The 24,729-nt window shown below is 43.5% G+C and overlaps 1 protein-coding gene across 4 annotated transcripts in view; it reads left to right on the plus strand.

The window, feature by feature from the left end:
* LOC147012642 (peroxidasin homolog) overlaps positions 1-24,729 on the plus strand; it is a 128,134-nt gene that overhangs the window by 49,730 nt on the left and 53,675 nt on the right. For 2 of the 4 annotated variants that reach the window (XM_085853675.1, XM_085853676.1), the window contains 8 exons: positions 274-386; positions 613-769; positions 4,250-4,358; positions 5,519-5,676; positions 11,494-12,617; positions 15,504-16,099; positions 16,491-16,625; positions 16,807-17,015. In XM_085853675.1, coding sequence (XP_085709801.1) covers positions 274-386; positions 613-769; positions 4,250-4,358; positions 5,519-5,676; positions 11,494-12,617; positions 15,504-16,099; positions 16,491-16,625; positions 16,807-17,015 — 2,601 coding nt within the window. Of the gene's footprint in view, positions 1-273; positions 387-612; positions 770-4,249; positions 4,359-5,518; positions 5,677-11,493; positions 12,618-15,503; positions 16,186-16,490; positions 16,626-16,806; positions 17,016-20,005; positions 20,049-24,729 lie in introns of those variants that run through there. The other 2 variants (XM_085853677.1, XR_015051023.1) reach the window with 2 other exon arrangements.

The raw sequence follows: 24,729 nt of genomic DNA on the forward strand, positions 1-24,729 counted from the left end.
ACAAATTTGGAGCCCCCTCCCCGTCCCAAACCCATCTAAGATTTGTCTGCACCTTGATTTTAAATAAGGAAACAGTACCTGACAAAATGCAGTGACATTCTCTGTCGCACGATCAGTATGCATTCCCCCAATTCTGTCTCCGATTAACAACACCTGTTGAAGCTGGGAAATTATCCCACAGAATGTCTTCCACAGCCTCATTGCTTGGAATTAATGAAATAGAATTTAAAAAAACAAAAAACTTTTTAACGAAGATTTTGTTCCTCTTTCCAGTTGCTCCAGCATTCACCGCTGTACCGGCGGATGTGCAGAGTTATCCCGGGAAGGATGCTCAGATTTTCTGTAGCGCCAACGGCAAGCCAGCTCCCAGCATCTCTTGGAGTAGGGTGTGTGTGTGTGTGTGTGTGTGTGTGTGTGTGTGTGTGTGTGTGTGTGTGTGTGTGTGTGTGTGTGTGTGTGTGTGTGTGTGTGTGTGTGTGTGTGTACAAAGTCCACATCAATCACCGTACTATATACGTTATAAGTGACATGGTTATCTCTGTTCATGCTGGTAATGCAGACCATGACCCGTAGGGAAGCACTTTGTGGTGTTGTGGTGTTGTGCTCTGGCAGGACGGTGGGCGACTCACAGAAAGTGAAAAGTTCAGCATTAGCGGAGAGAGTGTCCTCACCATACGAGACGTCGGGCCTGATGATGAGGGACGCTACGAATGTATGGCACGAAACCGAGCGGGTTCGCTGTCTGCGGGCATGCAGCTCACAGTCACCGGTAAGCACACAGGGAAGAAAGAGGTTGACGAGCCGTTGGCTACATGCCATTGTCCTGATTTGACCGATGATGTGCTTTGAGCAGCAGGACAGCACGAGTTGTGTGCTCACCTCCAATATGCCTGATCCTAGGTTCATTCCTGGAACAAAACAACCAAACATGGCTATAAAACTGTTGTTTTCAATAATAATAATAATAATAATCACAACAAGAGCGAGAATTGCTTTGCCATACATGTCCCTTCCCGATGTGATATTTTTTAAGTCCAAAAAGGGCATAACTCTGAAAAATTGACGAAATACCCTGAAACTCGAACTTGTTCTTTAACTTGTCATAATAAAGCCGTATACCAAGTTTCAGTTGAATATGTTAAAGGGTCTTCTTCTTCTTCTTTCGGCTGCTCCCGTTAAGGGTCGCCACAGCGGATCATCCGTATGATCCGCATAGTGATTTGGCACATGTTTTACGCCGGATGCCCTTCCTGACGCAACCCTGGTCGCCTCTTACGACACAGGGATATGGTACACCTATTTTAACCAGGGTATACACCGGCCCAGTACACTGGTACTCATTTTGCCGACCTCGGAAGGATGACAGGCTGAGTCAACCCCCTGGTGTATTAATTCAGTGGCCCAACAGGGCTTGAACTCAGGACCTCTTGGATCCCAAGCCGCTGCCCTAACCACTGCGCCAACACCAGGCTATAAATATGAATATGTTAAAGGGTATGGGGGGGGGGGGGAAAAAAGTCTGAAAAATCACAGGTGAGATGGACGGATGGACAGATGGTAAACCAATAGTAAATAGAGTAAACCAATAGTCCCATCCAGTGAAACCGGTCGGGTTTAATAAGGCTAATATGAGTTCCCTTACAAGGAACTTCAATGCAGAAATTGTCCATTAGGCCCACCAATCCTGCACAATGGTTGTTTGTTCTCGATCAGCAATAATCAATCGATCAGCGATCAGCAATCAAAAAATAATTCTCAGCAGTACAGCAAGGAAGCAGCATGCACCATTTTAAAAACTGGTATGATGCGGTTCGGGTTTAGTACTTCCAACCTCTTCTATTCAGAGTCGACCCTCGAACCATTACACCACAGAATTCTACAATCACAAGTGCGTATCAAAATATCTGATATGACATTTCACCAAATTAGGCCTTTAAGCCTGTACTGGGGTGACACAGTTCTTCCCTGATAACTTCAGTATGAGTGGATTATCCAAACTTAGCATTGTAGTTTGTAGATGCAAAACATCTTCGGTTGAACTGGTTTTTCCTGTATTTGTGGCCCTGCATATCCTTAGTATACAGGGAGTAACGATAAATGGCAGGTTTTGGAGTTTTATTCATTTATTGATTTATTTAAAGAGTAAAAATGCATCGGGTACAAATTCTCACAGCTGACGTTTCAAAATTCGAAAAATTACGTGTGACGACGAAAAGATTGGCTGCATTGTCAACCTGGTGTTGACTTAGTGGTTAGGGTGGTGGCTTTGGATCCTAGGGTCCTGAGTTCAAGCTCTGTTTCCGCTGAATTAACACCAGGGGGTTGACTCAGCCTGTCATCCTTCCGAGGTGGGTGAAATGAGTACCATTGTAGCAGCCAAAAGGCTGCACACGAAGGGAAGGGGTATCGACAGATTTATTAACCTCCGCCATCTTCGAAGATGGATGGAGGTTACTGTTTTCACCCCTTTCTGTTTGTTTGTTATCTTGCCAAAACGAAGTTTTTGCAAGATATGTTAGTCAGCTTGTATGTTTTTTTTGTTTGTTTGTTTGTTTGTTTGTTTGTCTGTAATCACGTATAAAAAATTCTGCAGAGCACAGTTATCGTCCGAAATTTTTGTAACTTCGCATATCAGAGGCCTATAGAGGTCCCTTTCAGTGCACAAAATTTTGAAGGTCAAGGTCAAAGGTCAAGGTCACTTTGGCGCAAATCAGGGGAGTCGACGAAACCCTTATTTTTTGAGTAATTTTGATTGGATCGTCTTCAAACTTCATGGGAATATAGCTCATGGTCTGGCGCTCAGCTGATTAGTTTTTGGTGGCGATTGGCCTTGACCTTCATGGTTAGTGCCTGTGGTCAAACATATTTGACCCCAAGGTCAAATTTTCAAGTTTTAGGAACCATATCGTGTAGTACCTCAAATTGAACACCTCGATGAGTGCTTTCTAGATATGTCAAGCTTGAGACATTATGACGTCATTTGGTGACGTTATGAGGCTAACGCATATTTTTCATGGTTACTCTGTAGAACGATTCTCATCGGAATCTCTCGTAGGCAGATATTCCTCAAGGAGTCGCTCCTGGTGGATTGCAGCTCTGTTCACCTCAGTGTGACCTTAAAGAAGTCACACGTGGTCACCTTTTGGCAAGATACGGGTCACCCTGGGGGTGACATTGGTTTATTTATTTGTTTGTTTGTTTGTGAACAGTATTACGGAAAAACTCCTCGACGGATTTCGATGAAACTTGGTGGGGTGATTAGGTATGGTCCAAGGATCATGCCATTAAATTTTGGAATTGGTCTCCCCCCCACCCCAAAAAAAAATTGTTAGAGAATTTTTTTTTTTTTGCATTTCTGCATGTTTTAAGTGATTTCCAACCCCCCCCCCCAAATTTTTTTTTTACACCCCCCCACAAAAATAGAGAATTTTTTTTTTTGCATTTCCACATGCTTTAAGTGATTTCAAACCCCCCCCAAAAAAAAATTGTTAGAGAAATTTTTTTGCATTTCTCCATGTTTGAAGTGATTTCCAACCCCCCCCAAAATAAATTGTTACCCCCCCCCCAAAAAAAATAGAGAAAATTTTTTCCATTTCTACATGTTTTAAGTGATTTCCAACCCCCCCCCAAAAAAATTCTTAGAGAAATTTTTTTTTTTTTTTTGCATTTCTACATATTTTAAGTGATTTCCAACCCACCCAAAAGAAATTGTTTAAGAAAAATTTTTTTTTGCGTTTTTACATGTTTTAAGTGATGTCCAACCCCCCCCCCCAAAAAAATTGTGACTCTCCTCCCCCCCCCGCCAAAAAATTTTTTTTTTGGGATTTCTACATGTTTTTTAATTCATTTCCAACTCCCCCCCCAAAAAAAATTGTTAGAGAAAAAAAAATTTTGCAACTTTTTTTTCAACAAAATTTTTTTTTATTTTTTTTTTGCATTTTTACATGTTTTAAGTGATTTCCAACACCCCCCCCCCCCAAAAAAAAAAGTTGGAGAAAAGAACTATAACTCTGTCAGCACTGTTGACATCATATTTAATGAATAAGATATAAGGTTCACTTGAGTGACCCAGCAGTATTGGCGGCGGAGGTTTTGCACTCTCCCGAGTGCTCCCCCTCTAGTTAAATCTGGTATTGGTGTGGCGCAGACATGACGGGCCCAAATGGTCTCCTGCGCAAAAATTTCCTTGTAATTGAAAGATGGAACAAAAACAAAAGACAGCCTTCTGATCCATGTACGCATCTGACAGCGCCGGAGAGTAACCGTACTGGAGACGTTTTCGTCGAGAGCTCCCTGCACGAAGCTATCCACAGCGTCGACAAGGCCATCAATTCCACGAGAAAAAAACTCTTTGACAGGTGCGTTCCACATGGAGAAAGGGACCTGCGCGCGTGTTTCAAACATCATGTGCTGGTTTTTTTTTTCTTTCTTTTCCTGCAAATCCTTAAAATTTCTGGTTGCAATAAAAGAAGGATTACTTGCAATATTCCTTTGTCGTTAGTCGACCATTCCTTTGATGAGTTTTTTTGTGAAATGTTAATGTTACCTGCATCAACTATTATTATTATTATTATTATTATTATTATTATTATTATTATTATTATATTTTGAATCTGTGCGGAAAACTCGTCAGGAATCGATGCGGGGAGAATAGAGTGAAGTTACAACAGATTCGCGTAGAGAGTGGTGGAACGCCATGTGGCAAGAGAGAATGAGCCAAAAGTCAATAGTCTCTCGGGTATGTGGGAAACAGGCCTGTTTCATATTGAGGAGCCAGATGTTCTTGCTTGTGAGGAGGAATAGAGCGTGAATCTCAAAACGGGCATATTAAAGAGACCGATGAAATCATTATATCCTCCTCTTCCCCCTCCGTCCTCCAAACCTCTCGTTCTTTTGCTGTTTGCTTCGTCTTAAAATGGTAGATCAACGACTTTGCCTGAATGCCTCGAGGCTTTTCTTCATCTAAGTGAAGTCAACGTAATAATTCCCCGAGAGTTGTATTTGATGTGAAGAAATTGTTCGTGGGTTAAAATTGGAGTGTTCGGTTACTTCCATTTTGTGGTGCTGTGATGTGATGTGATGTGATGATTTTTGAAGGAGATGATTAGCGATTGTGGAACTATTTGGTGTTGATGGGGTTTGAAGTGATTTTTCAACGTGTGGGAAAGTTTTTGACGTTTGGAAGAGGATGGCGAAGGTTGGGGGCGGATGAGGTGGTGCAGGTAGTTGTTTGAACAGTTTGAGTTTCAGGTGGTTTGTTAAGTTTGTAAGACCCTGTGTTGTGGTTTTGTTCTTCCATCCTTGATCGTGAACTAGCCGACTTCAACTTTTTCAGCTGTTGAGGAGGATATGGAACTTGTCAGAGGAATTGGGCATAGCATCCTAAGCTTAGCCTAATTTAACAATCTCGATATAACCTCGTTAACAACATGTTACTTATTTTTGATGACATTTATGGATTAATCTGCTTGAGGTTCCCCAACACCTTTAAAAAATATTTTTATTATTACATCCCTAGGACACCACGCACCCCAAACGACCTGTTCGCTCTCTTCCGTTACCCACGAGACCCAAACACTGTGGAGCAGGCCAGGGCTGCTGAGGTCTATGAGCGGACTCTGGATCTGATTCGTGAGCACGTACGCCAAGGCATGACCGTGGATCTCAACGGAACCAGTGAGTCCGAGTAGGCGTTGACATATTTTATGGATTTTTGACATTTGTTTTGTTCTTTCTCATGAGGCGGGTTGAAACAAGAATGATCAGACTGTGGTCACAACCTGCGACAAAATCTAGTAACGGGCACTTTAGGAAATTGGGAAATGTGCACTTCAGGCACTCTTAAATGATGAACAGCACGTTTGGGAAACACTTTTTAATCTGCTATTAAAAGATTAATTCGACACCTCTCATCTATGTCAGCCTCTGCCACTTATATCAAAACGAGCTGATTCGTCACACGGTCACGGATTGTTTAACCCCAAGATTGGACTGTTCAAAAATGATGTTGCGCTATCTTTTTTTAGGGAGGCGCACACCGTGCATGGTGACAGGCTTGATTAAACCTTACTAATAATTTATATTCGACATCGATTAGACTTTTCAGGGTCCCTCATTGTGAGCAACACTTAACCCAGACAAACTCGGGCAATTAACAGAGGCCTACAGGCGTGATGTCTGAGGCCCACCAGAAAACGAAGATGGTGGCCATATTATTTTGTCTGGGTGCCATGGTGGGTGGAGTCAAGTGCCAAAAGCAGCTGTCTGACCAATGGGTGCACATTTCAAAAAATGATCACCAACAAGAACAACAACAACCATGCGGAGCTCTTGTAGACCTGCCATATGTCACAGGGACAAATAGTTGAAAATTGTTTGCTCTTCCTTACAATCCCTTGATCATCATCGGCATTTGTGGCAACAAGTTTTTAACAGATGCGCACTACCAACCAATGTTGCTAAAACTTGTTTTTTTACTACAGTAGCAGGGTTACCCAGCGTTGCACGTGTGGGGGAGGGGGGTGGGGGTACTGAGAACTGGGAGAAGCAGGAGAGCTGGCGGGGCTAAGAATGGGGCAGGTGGACTGGGGGCAGGAGACCCGACTGGGTGGGGGTGGCGGGGGGAACTGTGTTGGGGGCAGGAGAGCCAGAACACCAGTTGGTAAAGGGGTCTTAAGTGTCTTGAGGGTCTTACAGTTCATTGGGGTCTTTAGGGTCTTTGAAGTCTTCCAGCTATAAGGGGTCTTCAAAAGATTTAAGGGTCTTAAAGGGCCTTCAGGGTTTTAGGGGTTTTAAAGTGTCTTCGGGATCTTAAAGGTCTTTCGGGTATTCGGGGTTTTAAAGGGTCTTGATGATGTTTGGGGAATTCAATGGTCTTGAAGGTCTTTGGAACCTTCAGGATCTTAAGGGGTCTTATCTTCACCAAACGTGTAAAAAGTCTTCTCTCGAGCATGTAATATAATCTCTGAAGCATGTAAAAAGCATTTATGGTGGGGGTGGGGGAGGGGGGAAATCTTAGGGGACTTCAGAGGTTTTTAAAGGTTGAGGTTGTGAATGAAAATACCCTTAGGACAATCCCTCGATTGGACTTGGGCTGTGTGCCAAATTTGGTCATTGTCGGTCTTGTGGTCCTTGCAAAAAACACGAAGACAGACAGACAGACAGACATCCGATGAATCATATTTATTAGATTTGCAAAGTTGAGGCTCGCAGAGGGACCTTGAACAAAGAATAGATCAGGATGTAGTAACAGAACAAAAGGAACAGCAGAAAGAGAGGGAGGAAACACAACAGTGGGGATGAGGGCCAAAATAGTGGGAGACTTGGAGAAATAAGGCATGTGAATTAGAAAGAGGAGTAGGGGTAGGTTAGGACACATGGGGTGGACAAATCTATTATATACTACAGGGTGCCCCACAGAAAACCAGGAAATTTAAGATTTTGAGATTTATTTTGCCGTATTTTACCATATCAATAAACTAACATATAAATAAAGTGTATCTTTGTTTTACACTACATCTAAGTTTGCTTTAGTTTTGTTTTAAATAAACTGTACCAAATTTCCTGGTTTTCTGTGGGGCACCCTGTAGAAGGGCATTCGGTAGAGCACAAACCTCCGCCACGTAATACCTGATCCACGAGAACATATCGGGCCAAATACATTTTTGAGATATCATGCTATACAGAACTATATCGTTTTTGGCCCTATCTCTCGATGATGAAGAATCATTTTTTTTTTGTATACCTTGTCGAGGCTCGTTTGAGAGCTAACACACAACGCACAGCAAGGGGGGGGGGGCATGAGACAAGAGGGGCGGGAGTGGGAAGGACAAAACAGTGGGGAACAGACACATTAGGAGATCTGTGGAAGGGAGAGGGATGGGGTGGGGAACACGGGGGTATACATGATGGGCATTACAGGGACTTACAGGAAGGAAAGCGGTGGGTTTGGGGTGGATTAATGAGGGTAGAAAAGATTGAGGATTTGGATTGGGGATGATAAGAGGTGGTGGTGGTGGTGAACAGCTGTTTTGAAGGCTTGGAGGGAAGAATGGGATTGAATAGAGTGAGGGAGTTTATTCCAAAGGTGGGGAAAAAAAGAGGAATGAAAGAGTGAAGGTGAGCAGTGAGTGCAGGTGAGCACTTTAAAAATTAAATAATTTTTGTATCCAGATCCGGATCTGGATCTTCACCAAAATCGAACCAATTCTTTCTCGTGAAACATTCACCATGTCCACCGAGTTTCATCTGAATCCGTCCACAACTTTTTGAGATATCGGTTTCGCACGATCTCTCAATGGTGAAGAATCACTTTAAAATTTCGAGTAGTCGGATCAGGATCCGGATCTTCACCAAAATCGAATCAGTTCGTCCTTGTCACACACCCAACTTGTCCACAAAATTTCATCCGAATCGGTCCACAACTTTTTGAGATAACCTGTGCACAAACAAACAAACACAGACAGAGAGGAGTGAAAACATAACCTCCTTCACCTTCGGTGGCGGAGGTAAAAATCCCTCAGGTATGACACTTCACACACCTCTTTTCCTTTAAATATACAATCACACTTTTAAACGTTTTTTTTAATAGCAATAACGAAAATTCGGATGAACAGCATTTCACCCCCAAAATTGTCCTCATCATGTGTTTTAAAAAATTTTTTTTTTTTTCTTATACACTTCCCAGACTTCCCAAACAATTGCAGCGTGTTCGTTGTTGCTGTTGTTGTTCAGTTGTTGGCAAAAATGTGAAAGATTGCTTCTGCATCCACCTTGTCCACTTTCGTATCTGCAGGTACGACAAGGGGTTCCGCCAAAGAAATTAACTTTCACTCTTTAAAAATCGTGAAAATAAATTATTGAAATATCAGCTGCTTTTTTTTGTGTCCATTTCTCACCCGTGTTCCAAGTAGAGTGAGGCGGTGTATCATCAGAAATACTGTTTGACAGAGCGATGTATTCCTGTTATATGAATAAAATAGAAATGTTGACAAAAAAAATCTGAATATAGCAAGTGTTTCCGAAATCCAATCGATATGAGAAACAAGAATGAATGACACTTACCATGATAAATGTGAAGAAGAACATGAAGGAGGAAAAGTTTTTGTTTAAATGTAACTTGAAACAGGCCCATCTATCCTCACCTTACTCAATTATGTGTGTATGTGTGTATGTGTATATATATATATATATGTTGTTGCGGCCACGGGTACTGAGACACCAGCTTGTCACTCAGGGGGATTAATCCCCGGTTGTCCTCGGAAGAGCCGGACCTGGGGCCACCGCTCACAATTAACGTTATGGTACGGTGGGTTGTTTTAAAACCACGAACGTTACCCAGTCAACCACGAGTTCCAGTGTCTGCCATCTAATTATTCCCTTTAACTAGAGGTCACGTGATTACCTGAGTGGGGAGCGTGCCCTCGGCAAAGCACCAATATTATTTGATTCGATTTTAATTAGGGCGGCCGAGCGTTTTAACCGCCGGTGCGTGCTGACGATTTTTGTTCAAATCTGTCGTAATTACCTCCCAGTCTATCTCGGTTTGGACAATGCTAGACCAAGGGAAGGAAAGGACAAACATGGACAGGTTGGAAGTTGACAAATGATTTATTAATAATAAAATTAATAAATAAAAAGAACTTTTTATTGTCTGAGGTAAATAAATGAATTAATTTCAAAGCAAAATTAATCAAAATGCCAGAAAAGAGACAAAGAGCAGATGCTTATCGAGGGTTGAGTTACTTACAGCTAAACAGACAAGGGTACCCAACAGATCATTCGGGGGGGGGGGAAGGGAAAAGAATCGTCTCACTCACCAGAAAGTCGTCTGTGAAGTGAAAACGTCCTGAAATGTGTGCGTGCGTGTCACGTCCGTCGCCAGCACCCAGCTTTGCCATGCACCCTCTCGCGGGGCAGCCTTGAACGCCAGTCGAAGTCTGGAGGGCACCGAGATCATCCGTCGTGGGTTTAGACCCTGGTGTTGTTGGTGACCGACCCGTGCCTCACTTCTTGGCGGCGCTGCTCAGACCCACACGTGCACCACACGCTCACGTGCCCAAGCACTGGGAAGGACGAAATGTCTCGTTGGCGCTAGTCAGACACCCACACGCTTGCTTGCCCAAGCTTACTTCTCGTTCTCTTCTCCCTCCCTGGCTTTCTTTTGCCTCGCTTTCTTTTGCCCCGCTTTCTTTTGCTCCGCTTTCTTTTGCTCCGCTTTCTTTCTCCCCGGCTTTCCTCTCCGCTTTTGTCTCTCCCGCTTTTTCCTCAAAGAACGTACCTCCCATTCATTTTATATTTCTGGGCCGTATCTGAGGATGCATTCTGCCCAAAGCTCACCCCGCCCCACTTGCACATGGTTACCATGACAACCCCTGTGCTCTCAAAAAAGGTGGGCATTGGAGCTCGCGAAAGATTGTTGCTGAGGAAGAATGAGGGAGGGCTTCAACGCTCGTGAAAGAAATGTGTGTAAACGTGTCTGTCGTAAAGAAAAAAAAGGCTTCCCATAGGAGAGGGGATCTATCCTTTACCCTTCTCAATGCATCACATTTAAGATCCCATTAGACATGGGGATGGGGCTAACCTGAACATGTATTTAAGGAAATAACTGTCTGAGGACCTGGATGTGTGGATGCATTCATCAGACTGGATTCTGTAATCCATAACAATATGTATATACATATATAATCATGCTGTTTGCATATTGGGCTTGATTAGTGGTCTTCCTCGAGGACAATTGTGGATGCATGCAAGCAGGCAGGAATGGATGGACGGACGCAGGCACACCAAAACCAACCTCATTATTACCTCCACCACCGAAGGTGAAGGAGGTTATGTTTTCACCCCTTTCGGTCTGTTCGTTTGTTTGTGTACAGGATATTTCAAAAAGTTGTGGACGGATTGGGATGAAATTCTGTGGACAAGTTCAGTGTGTGACAAGTTCGACCTGATTAGATTTTGGTGAATATCCGGATCCGGATCGGACTGCTAGAATTTTAAAAGTGATTCTTCACCATTGAGAGATCGGGCCAAAATGATATACCTCACAATATCTCAAAAAGTTGTGGACGGATTCGGACGAACCTTGGTGGACAGGTTGTGTGTGTGACAAGGACGAATTGTTTTGATTTTTGGTGAAGATCCGGATCTGGATCCAGATTCGAGAATTATTTAATTTTTAAAGTGATTCTTCACCATTGAAAGTGATTCAGTGATTTTTAAAGTGATTCATCCACCATTACTTGATTACTTCTGGTTCCTACAAACCTTTTCATCAACCGATGAGCGGTTAATTCACTCATTCTCAGCGGTTGATCAATCAACCAATTACACAAAACATCACAGAAATAAGCCGGCTGTATCAGCGTGGAGCACATCGATTCCAGGAACACATTTTTTTTATTTCATTCGTTTGTAGTTACATTGGTGAGAGGGAGGGGGGATTACAGCTTTATATTAAACACATGAACCCACCTTTTAGATGTTTGCTTTTAGGTTTCCATTATGACAACCTCATCTCACCGCGGAACCTGGAGCTCATTGCCAACTTGTCAGGGTGCACTGCTCACCGGATGTTCCCTGACTGTTCAGACACATGTTTCCACCGACGTTACCGCTCTCCTAACGGAACTTGTAATAACTTGCGGCACCCTAGCTGGGGAGCATCTCTCATTGCATTTGAACGGCTGATTGAGCCAGATTATGACAATGGCTTTAACTCGCCACGTGGCAGTGACAAAGGCATCCCCTTAGCCAATGGGTACCCTTTGCCGCATGCCCGCTTCGTCTCTACAGTATTAGCTGGTGCAGAAACTGTGACACCGGATCCACGCTACACACACATGTTGATGCAGTGGGGTCAGTTCTTGGACCACGACCTAGACCTGACAGTGCCAGCGCTCAGCATGGCACGCTTTAGTGATGGACGTCCATGCACCGAGGTGTGTGAAACTGAAGCACCTTGTTTTCCCATCGAGGTTCCTGCTGAAGATCCACGCTCCCACAGGACCACTGCAAACAGTTCTGCCCTCCATGACACTCACACCGATATTAAGAACAATGTCGGAGTAATCCTCAAAGAACATAGAGAATTAGTTGAAGAAACAGGAGGAAATGATGTGAGTCACAGTGATGGGGATAACGCTGGAAGAGGACGGGATGGCAGCCAAGAACATCCTGGAGTTAGTGTTGGAAGAAATGTGGGAAGTCGCTTCAAGGGAAATTCATGTATGTTCTTTGTACGGTCAAGTCCTGTATGTGGCAGTGGAATGACTTCTTTTCTACTCAAGTCTGCTCTTCCCAGAGAACAAACCAACCACCTTACTGCCTACATTGATGCCTCTAATGTGTATGGCAGCACAACACACGAGGCCTTAGGGCTGAGGGATCTGGCCTCGGGCCGTGGACTTCTACGCATCGGTCTAACTGCTGGCTCTCCAGCGAAGCCGCTCTTGCCTTTCGCCACTGGACCACCCACGGAATGCATGCGAGACGCGAAGGACAGCTCGGTGCCATGCTTTCTCGCCGGAGACTTTCGAGCCAACGAGCAAGTGGCTTTGACAGCCATGCACACGCTCTGGATGCGAGAACACAACAGGATTGCTACGCAACTGCTGAAGGTACCATTTTTTTTTTTCAATTCATTCACACCTCATTAATTTGCATGATGTTTACACCTCGTCTATGCTTCTATATACTCTTTTCATGCTCTCAAATATTGTGCATTAAATGTCATTTCCTTTTCTTTGCCACCTCTTCTGATTCATCTTCTCCTATAACTTTAACTATTTGATTTTATGATGATTGGGGAGATGAGGACTCTTTAAACAAGTGCTTGACACTATTTCTCAAGGGAATTACATGACACTTTTTCTAACATGTACGATAACAATAATAATAATAATTAATAATAATAATAATATGAGTTCTCTTACAAGGAACTTTGATGCAGGAGGAGGCAAGGCCCATCAAAACCTTCGCTATAATTACCTGTACCTACTTGTGGTTGTTTGTCCGTACTCGATCCTTTCTAAATGGTGAGCATCAAGCAAGGAAGCAGCATGTACCATTTTAAAAGTGTTTCATGTGACTCGTCTGTGGTTCAAACCGCTCGGCTCGGCTAAATGAGAAGCTTGGTTTCTTCTCACTCAAACCAAGCTGTATTAATAATAATAATAATAATCAATGTTGTATTAATAACTATCAAGTGGAGGATTTGTATTGATGCTCGTAACATCCGTACATTGTAATTCTTGAATGTGTCTAATACTCTTGTACAGCAGTGTATAAATATAAATACGTACGAGCAAATACAACCCGACACTTCACTTGACGGGAAGAGACTGAGAGTGAGAGAATAGAGGAGGGATCGGAGAGGGCTCGGAGAGGGGCAAAGCGGTTGGAGGGAGGAAAAGCACAGAGGGGGGTAGGAGAGGAGATGGTGGGGGAGTTCTGGGGCAGATGTGACCCCTAGTTTAATGTCCATCTGAGAGATGGCACACACCTTGATGAATCACGCTACCTGTGAAACACTGGGATGACAGTTTACAGCTGGGTCATCCCTCTCCCTCTCTCCTCCACACCTCCACCCCCTGTTAAGGGGACTGTTAAGGACTGACGGTTGAGTTTTGAATTTGGTGGGAGAAGGAGAGAGATGCAGAGGGGTGGGTGATGGGGAGGGAGAGTGGGGGGAAGGGTGGGAGATGGGGGAGAGGGAGATGGGTGGGGTGGGGGCATTCTGGCAGATGTGATGTCCTTTTTAATGGAACACACACAATGATGAGTCACCCTGCCTGTGAAACACTGGGATGACAGTTTATAGCTGGTTTCGGATTTGAACCCAGGCTAGACAGCTTAGAGCGAGCGCGTGTACATCTCGGCTATCCTGCTGCGGTGATGTTAACGATACGTTTCATTTTTTAAAATTTGTAATGAACACAGTACAGGGCTATCCGAGGTGAGTGGTCTCTGAACTTTGTTCAAATTGATTGATGTACAATATTCAGTGACAGTGCGACTATTGCAGAGCACTCGCCAAGTGACTTAAGCACTCCGACCAAATGATTGATGTGGAACGATACAACTCACATCTCATTTATTTGGCCTGCCACCTTGCTGTAACTTTCATTGAGCATTGCAATTTTTTTATCACCATTTATCGGTGCCATCCATTGAAATCTTGAGTGGTAAGTGACCATCCAGTGATGGTGCTTCTGTGAGCAATAAAAAAGAGGAAATCTATTTAGTTGGATGTTAAATTAGAAGTTTAAGAGCAATTATGAAAGAGTTGAACGGACTGTGGATATCGGGCACGCTCTCGGTCTCACTGAAGCCACATCAAGGACCGTCCATGCAAACGCCGATAAAATCGAAGCAAGTTGCGATGGTCCCATGTGGCTCCATCAGCATCATTTTCAAATTAAGATCCTCATGACCCTATATATTTGACTCCCCCACCCTCATCCCCAATAACTTCACCACTCACCCCTCTGCTGCACTGCCACCACCACACCAAGCAACCGCCACCTTTTTAAGGTAAATACAATTGTATCAATTGTTACATTTACATGCAATAAATCCTTTCCTTATTCTCCTTCTATCTGTCTCCCACTCCCTATCACACACAACACTCATCATTTACATTTATTTCTTACGAACAGGGACCTACGGAAAGTGCACGTAATGTAAAATTGATTTTAAATTCTAAACTCCCCCCTCCCCCCCTTCCACAAACCCCAAGTCCTCACCCTCTCGCTCCCAACCCGAAGGTGTCGCCCCCCTCTCCACTACAAGATTTCAACCCCCTCCCCCCAAAGCTTCAACCTTCCCTCCCAATTCTGTCCCATCTTCCCCTTACTCCCTCCCCCCCAATTCCTACCCCAACTTTGTTATCCCCTGCTCACACTTTCCCCATTCATAAAAGCCCTTGAGGCTCGGTTTGCATGTCACAGTCTACAATTCCAAAAGAAGAGACATAATTACTCTTTTGCGGAAATGTTTTTCCAATTTTTATTTTATTTTATCCTGAAAATAGAGCGTAGTGAACACACAGTCGTGTAAAAAAGATTGGCCTTTAAAACCCTTCTTAAATCGTCCTTATGAAGGGGGACAGACAAATACACAATGTTTTATACAGGTAGATTAATTTATGACCTCGGCTCTCACTAAAATGTGCATGTCCTGTTCGCACAGTACAATTGTTGCTTTGTCCGGGTGGCATACAATGGAATGTTGTGAGTAGATTCCGACCGTGGACTGATTGTTGTATCTTCCCACCTTCCACCGCTGCCCACAATATGATTTAAAAACACCGTTCCCAATTGTCAAGGGCTTTCAAGTATACAAAAGCAACTTTCAGGCCATCCTGTACACAACGTGCGCGCTTCATTTCAAAGGAAAGTTTGTATTGTGTGCAAATGGGACTGAGCCAGTGGATATGCAGATGAATGAGGACGAAGGCAGGAAAGTCATGATTCTCATATTGTTGATTTTGTTCCTTTATTTAGCTTAACCCCCACTGGGATGACGGCACTCTATACCAAGAGGCCCGTAAGATCGTAGGTGCCCAGATGCAGCACATCACATACTCCCATTGGCTGCCAAAGGTGCTTGGCGAGATTGGAATGCGGCTCCTCGGGCGGTACTCTGGCTACCACCCCAACGTCAATGCCGGAATCATCAACTCCTTTGCAACAGCGGCATTTCGATTTGGCCATACGCTCATCAACCCCATCTTTATGAGACTCAACGCAAGCTTCCAGCCAATACCCGAAGGCCACCTTCCTCTGCACAAGGCCTTCTTCTCACCCTTCCGCCTAATATCTGAGGGGGGAATAGACCCATTATTACGTGGACTTTTTGCATCAAGTGCAAAAATGAGAGTCCCATCACAGTTACTCAACCTCGAGCTCACGGAGCATCTGTTCCAAATGGCGCATGCAGTGGCGCTTGACCTCGCCGCCATGAATGTTCAGCGTGGAAGAGACCATGGTATTCCTCCGTACAATAAATTCCGTGCTTTCTGCAACCTCTCAGCAGCCGACTCGTTTGATGACCTTCGGAACGAGATACGTGATGCGCGAGTGCGGCAGAAGCTGGAGCGGTGAGCCACATCTATGGAGGTTTTTTTTCTTTCTTCATCCCACTTCAGAGACTTCATATCTTCATCTTTGCAGTGTTTTATATAAGGTAGTTTTATACCAATTCTTTTTTTGTTTGTTCTTTCTACCATGGTAGTCAACTGACAGCATCATAGTGTGTAATACATGGTTCAAGTAATTCTTGATAAAGGACACTCATGGAAATATGGAGCCCGAGTCATTATCCTTGAACCAGCAGTCACTTGTGACTGGTTTAAATATCGGCTTTTTACTTGTTGTGGCATTTTAAAGTTTTAAAAACTTTGATCACATTTCCTCTTCCCAAACATCCATCCACACCTTGCCCTTCAAATCGCTCCGTGCTTCTTTTTCTACTTCTCCCGTAATCCACAGCCTTTATGGAACCCCGAAGAATGTGGACCTCTGGCCAGCACTTATGGTGGAGGATTTGGTCCGAGGCACTCGTGTGGGTCCCACCCTCATGTGTCTCCTTTCGATTCAATTCCAGCGTCTACGTGATGGAGACAGGTTAGCATTGCTCTTTTCTCATTGGTGATGACACTTATAATGCTCCTCAGTTATGAGCACCTTCGTCAAGCTCTTCTCCACTTTTCTAATCCTTAATTATTTTATCGTGTTGAATATCTTGCACTGTTTATTTCCTGAAACTCCACAATCCATCTTTATTGCCCTGTTTTGGCACCAACAGGTTCTGGTATGAGAAACCAGGCGTTTTCACTCCAGATCAGCTCGCTCAGTTGCGTCAAAGTTCCCTCGCGCGTATTCTGTGTGACAACGGTGATGACATCACGAGGGTACAGCTTGACGTCTTCGCTATGCCTGCTGGCCCAGCCAGCTTCGTCGCCTGCAATGATATTCCTCGCATCGATCTTCGACCATGGCAGGACTGCTGCGAAGGTTGGCTTTCATCCCAGCAATAATTTTTAGATTTTTTTTTCTTCTTTCACCGGTCTAGTTCCAATATTAACATTACTAACAAGTTCTCTGTGCCCGTACGTGATTCCAAACGGGGTAGGGATGGAAGTGGCAAAAATGCAAATGGTGCCTTCTGCCATCAAGTCGGCATTCTGGGAGCAACAATTCCCATGTATTTCCACATCTGATGCAATTAAATTCTTCAAATGGTGACGATGCCCTCTTTGAAACTGCTTGTTCGATATATGTAGCTTTTTGATGCTTAGGGTCTGTAATAAATTATTGTATTGGTGTTAAAGGCAGTGACCAATTGCAAATTAAGTGGTAGGATTATTTTTGATTGAGTGAGAAGAAAATTCCTGATTGTAAAACTTTTACAAATAAAACAAAAAATGGCTCGTCTCTTTAAAAAAAATCCGTATTTTATTTAGAAAGTGAGTGTGCCATGTCATTCGGCATATTTTATTCTGGAAGTTGTTACTTCCTGCAGACAGACGGACACGGTGAAATTTTAAACCCAGACTTCGTGGACAGGCCATTCATCTTAAAATCGTTTGTGGCAATCGGTGATGGATGGTGGGACGGGATCAGCAAAATTTCAGACCTATGAATTTTTTGATGAGAACCAGCAACTGAATCAAAAATTTTGTGCCAGTAAAAACAAATGAGCACAAGCAGAGTTTTACTCTTGAATAATATCAACTGCATTCTGCTTGCTTCCATCATTCATAGTTTATATACAAGAATGTGTCAGACAAGACTGGTGAGAATGTCGGTCGTGTACACACACACACACACACACACACACACACACACACACACACACACACACACACACACACACACACACACACACACACACACACACACACACACACACACACACACACACACACACACACACACACATACACATATATACAGTATATACATATATACAGTATATACATATATGGGATGATGTCAGAGAGGTCTTGGGGAAAGTGTAAAGGGTTAAGCATTGGAATGAGGTGATGTAATACTGTCTGCGAACCATCCCTCTGTCCTGGCTGTGGTGTGTGGTGAGGAAAGTCCAAGTTCTTGATTCCTCAGCCGTTTTGTGATTCTGGAGCCACAACACACATTCCCAAAGCCCACGAGCTCAGTAAATCCGAGGCTGGACCACGCACCCGCCTTTCCGCCCTGAATGCAAGCAATTCCATGAGGGCAGCCCAAAACAAGGGTGCATTCTTGGGCTGCTTTTCAGTATAGGGCAGAGTGGTGACTTCAGCTCCATGCACGGAATGTGAGGCCACACCTAATGTCCTGTGTGACATTATAATGCTTGGTCCTGTTATATCACGATTCCTCCATGTGCCAAATTAGCTGTTTTTCCAAAACTGAAAAATGAGGAAAATCAAGACTTATTTGTGTCCTTCTTTCACATGCTGCACATGGCTAGGAGTAGCATCATTGGCTGAGGGCATAGCTGTGCCATTGATGCAACAACCCCTGTAGGTTAGGGCAGGAATTTGGAACTTGTTCAGGGTTCTGGCGATAGCTCGCCTACTTTGTGGGATATTTAATGTCCACAAACTAACGCCGACACACAGGACGCCCAGTTTAACATCCATCCAAGGGAAGGCACACACATTGATGAATCGCCCTGTATGTGAGACACCAGAATGACAGTTTGTAGCTGGGCAGAGATTCAAACCCAGGCTAGATGGCTCAGAGGTGAGTGTGCGTACCTCCAAGCTATCCTGCCAGACCAATTTGCATCCTAAAATGACTATAATGAAAACTTCAACATGACCAACAAAACCCAAGTAAAATAGGACTTTCTGGAGCATTTGAGCCTTGGGGAGTAACTGCTGAAATTTATCTATCCGAGTTCTTCCTGACATATTTGATCTTTGTTCCTTTCACAATTCTCTTTATTGGATTCGCAATATATGCTAGATATCCCTTATTGTCGGGTTGTGTGTGTGTGTATGCGCGCGCGCGTGTGTGTCTGCAACGCGAGGCTCCACAGCATTAACCAGCAAACCGATTTCGATGAAACTTTGCCAACAGGTGCCATATGGGGTGGGAATATGCGCGTTGGAATTTCGTTGCCTCGCAACCACCCGTTGCTGTGCAGCGGCCGAAAAACCGCGTACACTATTTTCAATACTTGTCCTTCAGTTTTCAATGTAGAGAAACGAGACTTCGGAATTAAACACTATGAGATATTTAGAAAATTTCACTTGAGTCGATTTTTGATTGAGGTTTTATTTTTCAAATGGTAGTCCTTCAAAAATCGGGTGTCTATTTACCGTCATTTTTTATGAGGGGCTTAGGAAAGTGGGCGGAGCTTAGGGAAAGTGGACATGGTTGATGAAAAGTGGGAGTGGCATAGGAAAGTGGGCGGAGTGTAGGAAAGTGGGCGTGGCTTGTGGAAAGTGGGCGTGGCTTATGAAAAATATTGCGTGGCTAAGGTGGTGTGGTCAAACAAGAGCATTGAGAAAAGTTTATCGGGTTTTCCGTGTGTGTGTGTGTGTGTGTGTGTGTGTCTGAAACGCGAGGCTCCACAGCACAAAGCAGCAAACCGATTATTTTTCAAATGGTAGTCCTTCAAAAATAGGGTGTCTATTTACCGTCATTTTTTATGAGGAGTGCCAGTTGGCAAAATACGCAATAGGAAATATCTTTCCAGGCAGAGGAACAATTGTATGTGAACCAATACGTCTTGGCAATGAATCTTCGGCGGTGGATCAGTCAGAATGAAAAGCATCGTATCCAGCGCTTCGATCCTAGCGAATCCCTCGTCGCCTACCGGCTTGTTCATTCTAATTCTTGCTTTTTTGGTTTGCAGGCACCAACAGTGACCACTATTTTCATTGTGTCTGTGTGTCTGTGTGTCTGTTGGGTGGTCGCTGGAGTACCCTTATTTTCACTTTTTCCGTCTGTCTGAAAGTTTGTTTGTTTGTATGTCTGTATGTATTGGACAGCTCTGGAGGCCAGAGGAGTCAACCGATTTTGATGAAACTTGACAGGTAGGTTCATACCAGGATCTAGTTCTATGCTTTTGAGCACCGTTGCTATGGACACCACCGTTGCCTAGCAAAGGGACTTTGAAATTTTTGAAAAATCCTTAAAAAATTATTTTTTCGAAAATCAAAAATCGGCTTCCAGGCTTTTATGTGCACTATAATCAACCTCTTTGTCAAAAAATTTCAGCCCGATCCGTCAAAAACTATGACAAGTATGCAATTATGAAGCAACAACCCATGTCGCCGACCGGCTTGTATGTTTGTTTTTATGTAATGGACAGCTCTGGAGGCCAGAGGAGTCAACCGATTTTGATGAAACTTGACAGGTAGGTTCATACAAGGATCTAGTTCTATGCTTTTGAGCAACGTTGCTATGGACACCACCGTTGCCTAGCAACGGGATTTTGAAATTTTTGAAAAATCCTAAAAAAATAATTTTTTCGAAAATCAAAAATCGGCTTCCAGGCTTTTATGCGCACTATAATCAACCTCTGTCAAAAATTTTCAGCCAGATCCGTCAAAAACTGTATGACTAGTATGCAATTATGTCGCGACCACCCATGTCACCTACCAGCTTGTATATATGTATGTACACACATCAGATGCACCTCCTGACTTTTATGTTGAGCATTGCCCCGGATTATGTCTCACACGGTAAAACCACATAATCCACACAGACAGACAGTTGTTCTATGTGGATTACGTGGTTTTACTGTAAGACATAATCCACGGCAATGCTCACCATAACACTCAGGAGGTGCGTCTGATGTATAAATGACGAATGTGGTATGAAGGAAGAAGGCATTTGATAAGGTACTACATCGGAGGTTGTTGTCCAAAGTGAGGGCTCATGAAGTGGCTGGTCAGGTAGCTAATTGGATTGCAAACTGACTTTGTGATAGGAAGTAAAGAGTGGCTGTGAGTGGGAACATGTCTTGCTGGGAGGATATAAGTAGTGGGTTACCACAGGGATCAGTACTCAGACCAGTACAATACATTATTTACATCGATTTGGATAATGGGGTAAAGAGTAAGCTTTTCAAATTTACAGATGACACAAAGCTTGAATTTGAGGTGGAGAGCATAGGGGGTGGTGATCATATTCAGGAAAGTATTGATACTTGAATAGATTGGGCAAACACTTCCAGATGGAATTTAACCTGAACAAGTGTTGGGGATGGGAAAGAACAATGAAAATAGAGATTACAGGATGTAAGTGGTAATTTTGGAGCACGTCACACAGGAGAAGGATCTGGGGGTGGTAATAGATACAGGAGGTAAGCAGGCAGTACAGTGCCAGGCTGCTATAGGTAAAGCAAATAGGGTTTTAGGTTTTATTCAGAGGGGGATCATTTATAAATCAGAAGAGGTGGTGTTAACATTGTACAGGAATTTAGTGAGGGCCATATTTATCTTGAATATTGTGTGCAGTTCTGGTCACCACAACTCAGGAAGGACATCGATGCCATTGAGAGGGTTCAGCACAGGGCTACTAGATAGATTCCAGGCCGAGCTCGACTCAGCTATGAGGAGCAGCTGAAGGGGACAGGCTATATACACCAGAAAGGAGGTGGTTGCGAGGAGATATGATGGAGATGTTTAAGATGATGAAAGATATCTAGAGATAAAATAAGTGCAGATTAATTATTCAAGAGTACGCAATAATAGGACCAGGGGCCCATAGCCTGAGAGTAAAGGAGAGAAGGGTTAAGACGGTAGTAAAGGCCCAGTTACACCTTGACGTTTTAGTCAGCAATGGCAACATATCAACATGTATGTAAAACGCTGGCTTACGCTGAACTTTTGATGTTTTTTTTTTTAAAGATTCGGACGTATTCATAACGAGTTGGTCTTATGCATAACATATTAGTAACGGACACAGAACGTTTCGTTGTCTTATAGATAACTTATACCAACAAATGCTTAGCCTGTTGTCGGCGTTCACAACCTATGCCCAATGATAGTGTAACTTATGCTTAGCACTGCACGTATCGCCGACGATCACATGGCGTAGCCTATTAAAAGGCTGCCACACAATGATTCAAATCATAACCGCCGGAGAAATGGAAGTGTCAACATCGCAGTCACACCTTGGCGATCTTGCCAGCGTATGCCGACCTCTGAAAAATGCAACTAAAACGCTGGCGCACGTCGAATACGGTATGGGTAAGTTTGGTATACGTGAATAGAACGCTAAAGTACGCTATCATACGTCGTAGTAAGTGGAGTACGTCTTGAAATTGTAAACGTGTTAAAAAATTTACAACGTACTTGCCGTATGCCTCACACGTTCCGCATGCGATGGGAATAAGTTGTACGCACGGTATGCGATCGTTAGCACACTTCGACAAAAGTTACTTGTAAGTTACTCATAAGTCGAAACACGTCAAGGTAATGGTTAGCGTCAGTGTTCCAGACTCCCTGTTTTTTTTTTTTTTTTTTTTCTTCGGCATGACGGCGATGTTGACACTTCGATTTCTAGTGTGGTTATAATATAATATAATTAATAGGCTGCCACTCAACGATTTAAATCATAACCGCACTATAAATCGAAGTGTCAACATCACCGTCATACTGAAAAAAAAAAACCACGGAGTCTAGAACACTGACGCTAACCATTACCTTGACGTGTTTCGACTTATGAGTAACTTACAAGTAACGTGTGTGGACGTGTGTCAACGATCGCGTAACGTGCCTACAACACGTTACTCATAGGTTAGAAATAAGTTTCGGGTACGGTAAACATTACCTCGACGTGTTTCGACTTATGATTAACTTACAAGTAACGTGTGTCGACGTGTGTCAACGATCGCATAACGTGCCTACAACTTATGGCCAGTGTAGCGGAACTTGCGAGTCATACGCTGGCATAAGTCGTAAAATTTTAAGCATGCTAAAATTTGAGGACAACCGCAAAGTACAACGATGAAAGCCAGCGTACTACGACGTATGGCAGTGTTTTTCAGCGTGCTCTCAATGTTTCCAAAACTTACCCATAACGTATTCGACGTGTGCCAGCGTTTTAGACAAATTTTTCAAAAACGGCATAAGCTGGCTAAAACGTCAAGGTGTAACTGGGCCTTAAAAGGTCCCCTGACATGCAAAATAAACTTGTTATTTATAAATTAACTTGACCTTCCTAGTGAAGAAATCACCCATGTTTTTTTTTTTAATCAAAAATGGGATAATTACAGCAATATTTCGATCATTTCTGGAGCAATTCACAACTTGCTATGCCCCACCCCTAAAAAAAAATGGACTTCAGCGAATCTCTGCATGACGTCACATACAGTAACTCGCACAGAGTGGATTGACTCGAGTCGAGATGTCGCGCACCTTATACAGTACGTACAAATGCATTTTGCACATGTTAGTGCAATCTCTGTGATCGTCTTAATTCCAGTGATTGTTTCGCGAAAGTTTTAAATAGTTTTAGCCACACTTTCTAAAATGCCTGCAAGATGTATCGTAGCAGGATGCAGCAATACAAGCAAAGACGGTGTAAGCCTTCATGTATTCCCGAAAGATGATAATCGTCGGTGAATATGGACATCTAAAGTGAAGGTACTGCTTCCATTGGCATGCTATTCATTAACATTCAGCCAAAATGCTAGCCTGGTGTTGGCTCAGTGGTTAGGGTGGCGGCTTGGGATCCTAGGGTCCTGAGTTGAAGCCCCTTTGGCCGCTGAATTAATACACCAGGGGGTTGACTCAGCCTGTCATCCTTCCGAGGTCGGCGAAATGAGTACCAGTTCCAGTGTGTGTACTGGTAGAGGGGCACTGCATCAGCGACACAGTCGCGATTCAAGAAATGATAGCTACCCCGGCAGCTAAGCTGCCATACGACCACCACCAGCAGCCAAAATGCTGTAATAAGAGAAAAGGGAAAAAAAAATGTTTGCACAACAATGAAAGACAAATGTATCTGTCCTATTACACGGCCTTATATCCTCGGGACTCTTACGCATTGACTTCTACATTGTGTGCATGCTAATACAAGTTACTTATCAACTCGAGATCTCGAGAGTCTAGACGAGTCCGATAAATTCGTCGTCCGTCCGACTTGGCCGGTAAATCTGACGTGCTGTAGCTTTATTTGATTATTCTCTTTTCTTCATTGTTTTCTACTGGTGCTACCTGACGACAGTAGGAATAAAATAAATAAAAATGCAACAAAACATCAGATTTATCAGACGACTCTCGACAATTGTGTCGCAAGGTGTGTTCTGCACACAAGTTTTCATCGTATCCGGACAGCGAGGTTGCTTCGTTTTATGCGCGGAGAGACACGGCCGATGACTTGCGCCGGCCTTGTTTGTGATTAATTCGCCGCGGAGAAACATGTCCGCTGCGCTGTTCACGTCACCTCACTGAAATATTTCTGATATCGAGCAGTATGCAAGTCGAATTTACATTATTGAATTACGAAGAGGATTTAGTCTAACCAGTTGTTATTTCCGAGTCTTCCTTCGATGTCCTCCCGATCATAATTAACTCCGGGAATTTCATCGCCATTTCCTCTGCTTGTCCTGCTTCGGGCTCGAACTGTTAAGGCCGTATTTCATTTAAAGCTGCCAGAACTTCACCTCCCGCGACTACGTTATCCCACAATTCTCCATGTGATTCAGACCAAAATTCTTAATTTCTCTCACACTGACTGTCGTTACCAGACAAGTGAAAGT

This window comes from Eptatretus burgeri, chromosome 14 (genome assembly GCF_056783735.1).
Source record: "Eptatretus burgeri isolate ZD-2024b chromosome 14, Ebu_testis_v1, whole genome shotgun sequence".
NCBI lineage: Eukaryota > Metazoa > Chordata > Myxini > Myxiniformes > Myxinidae > Eptatretus > Eptatretus burgeri.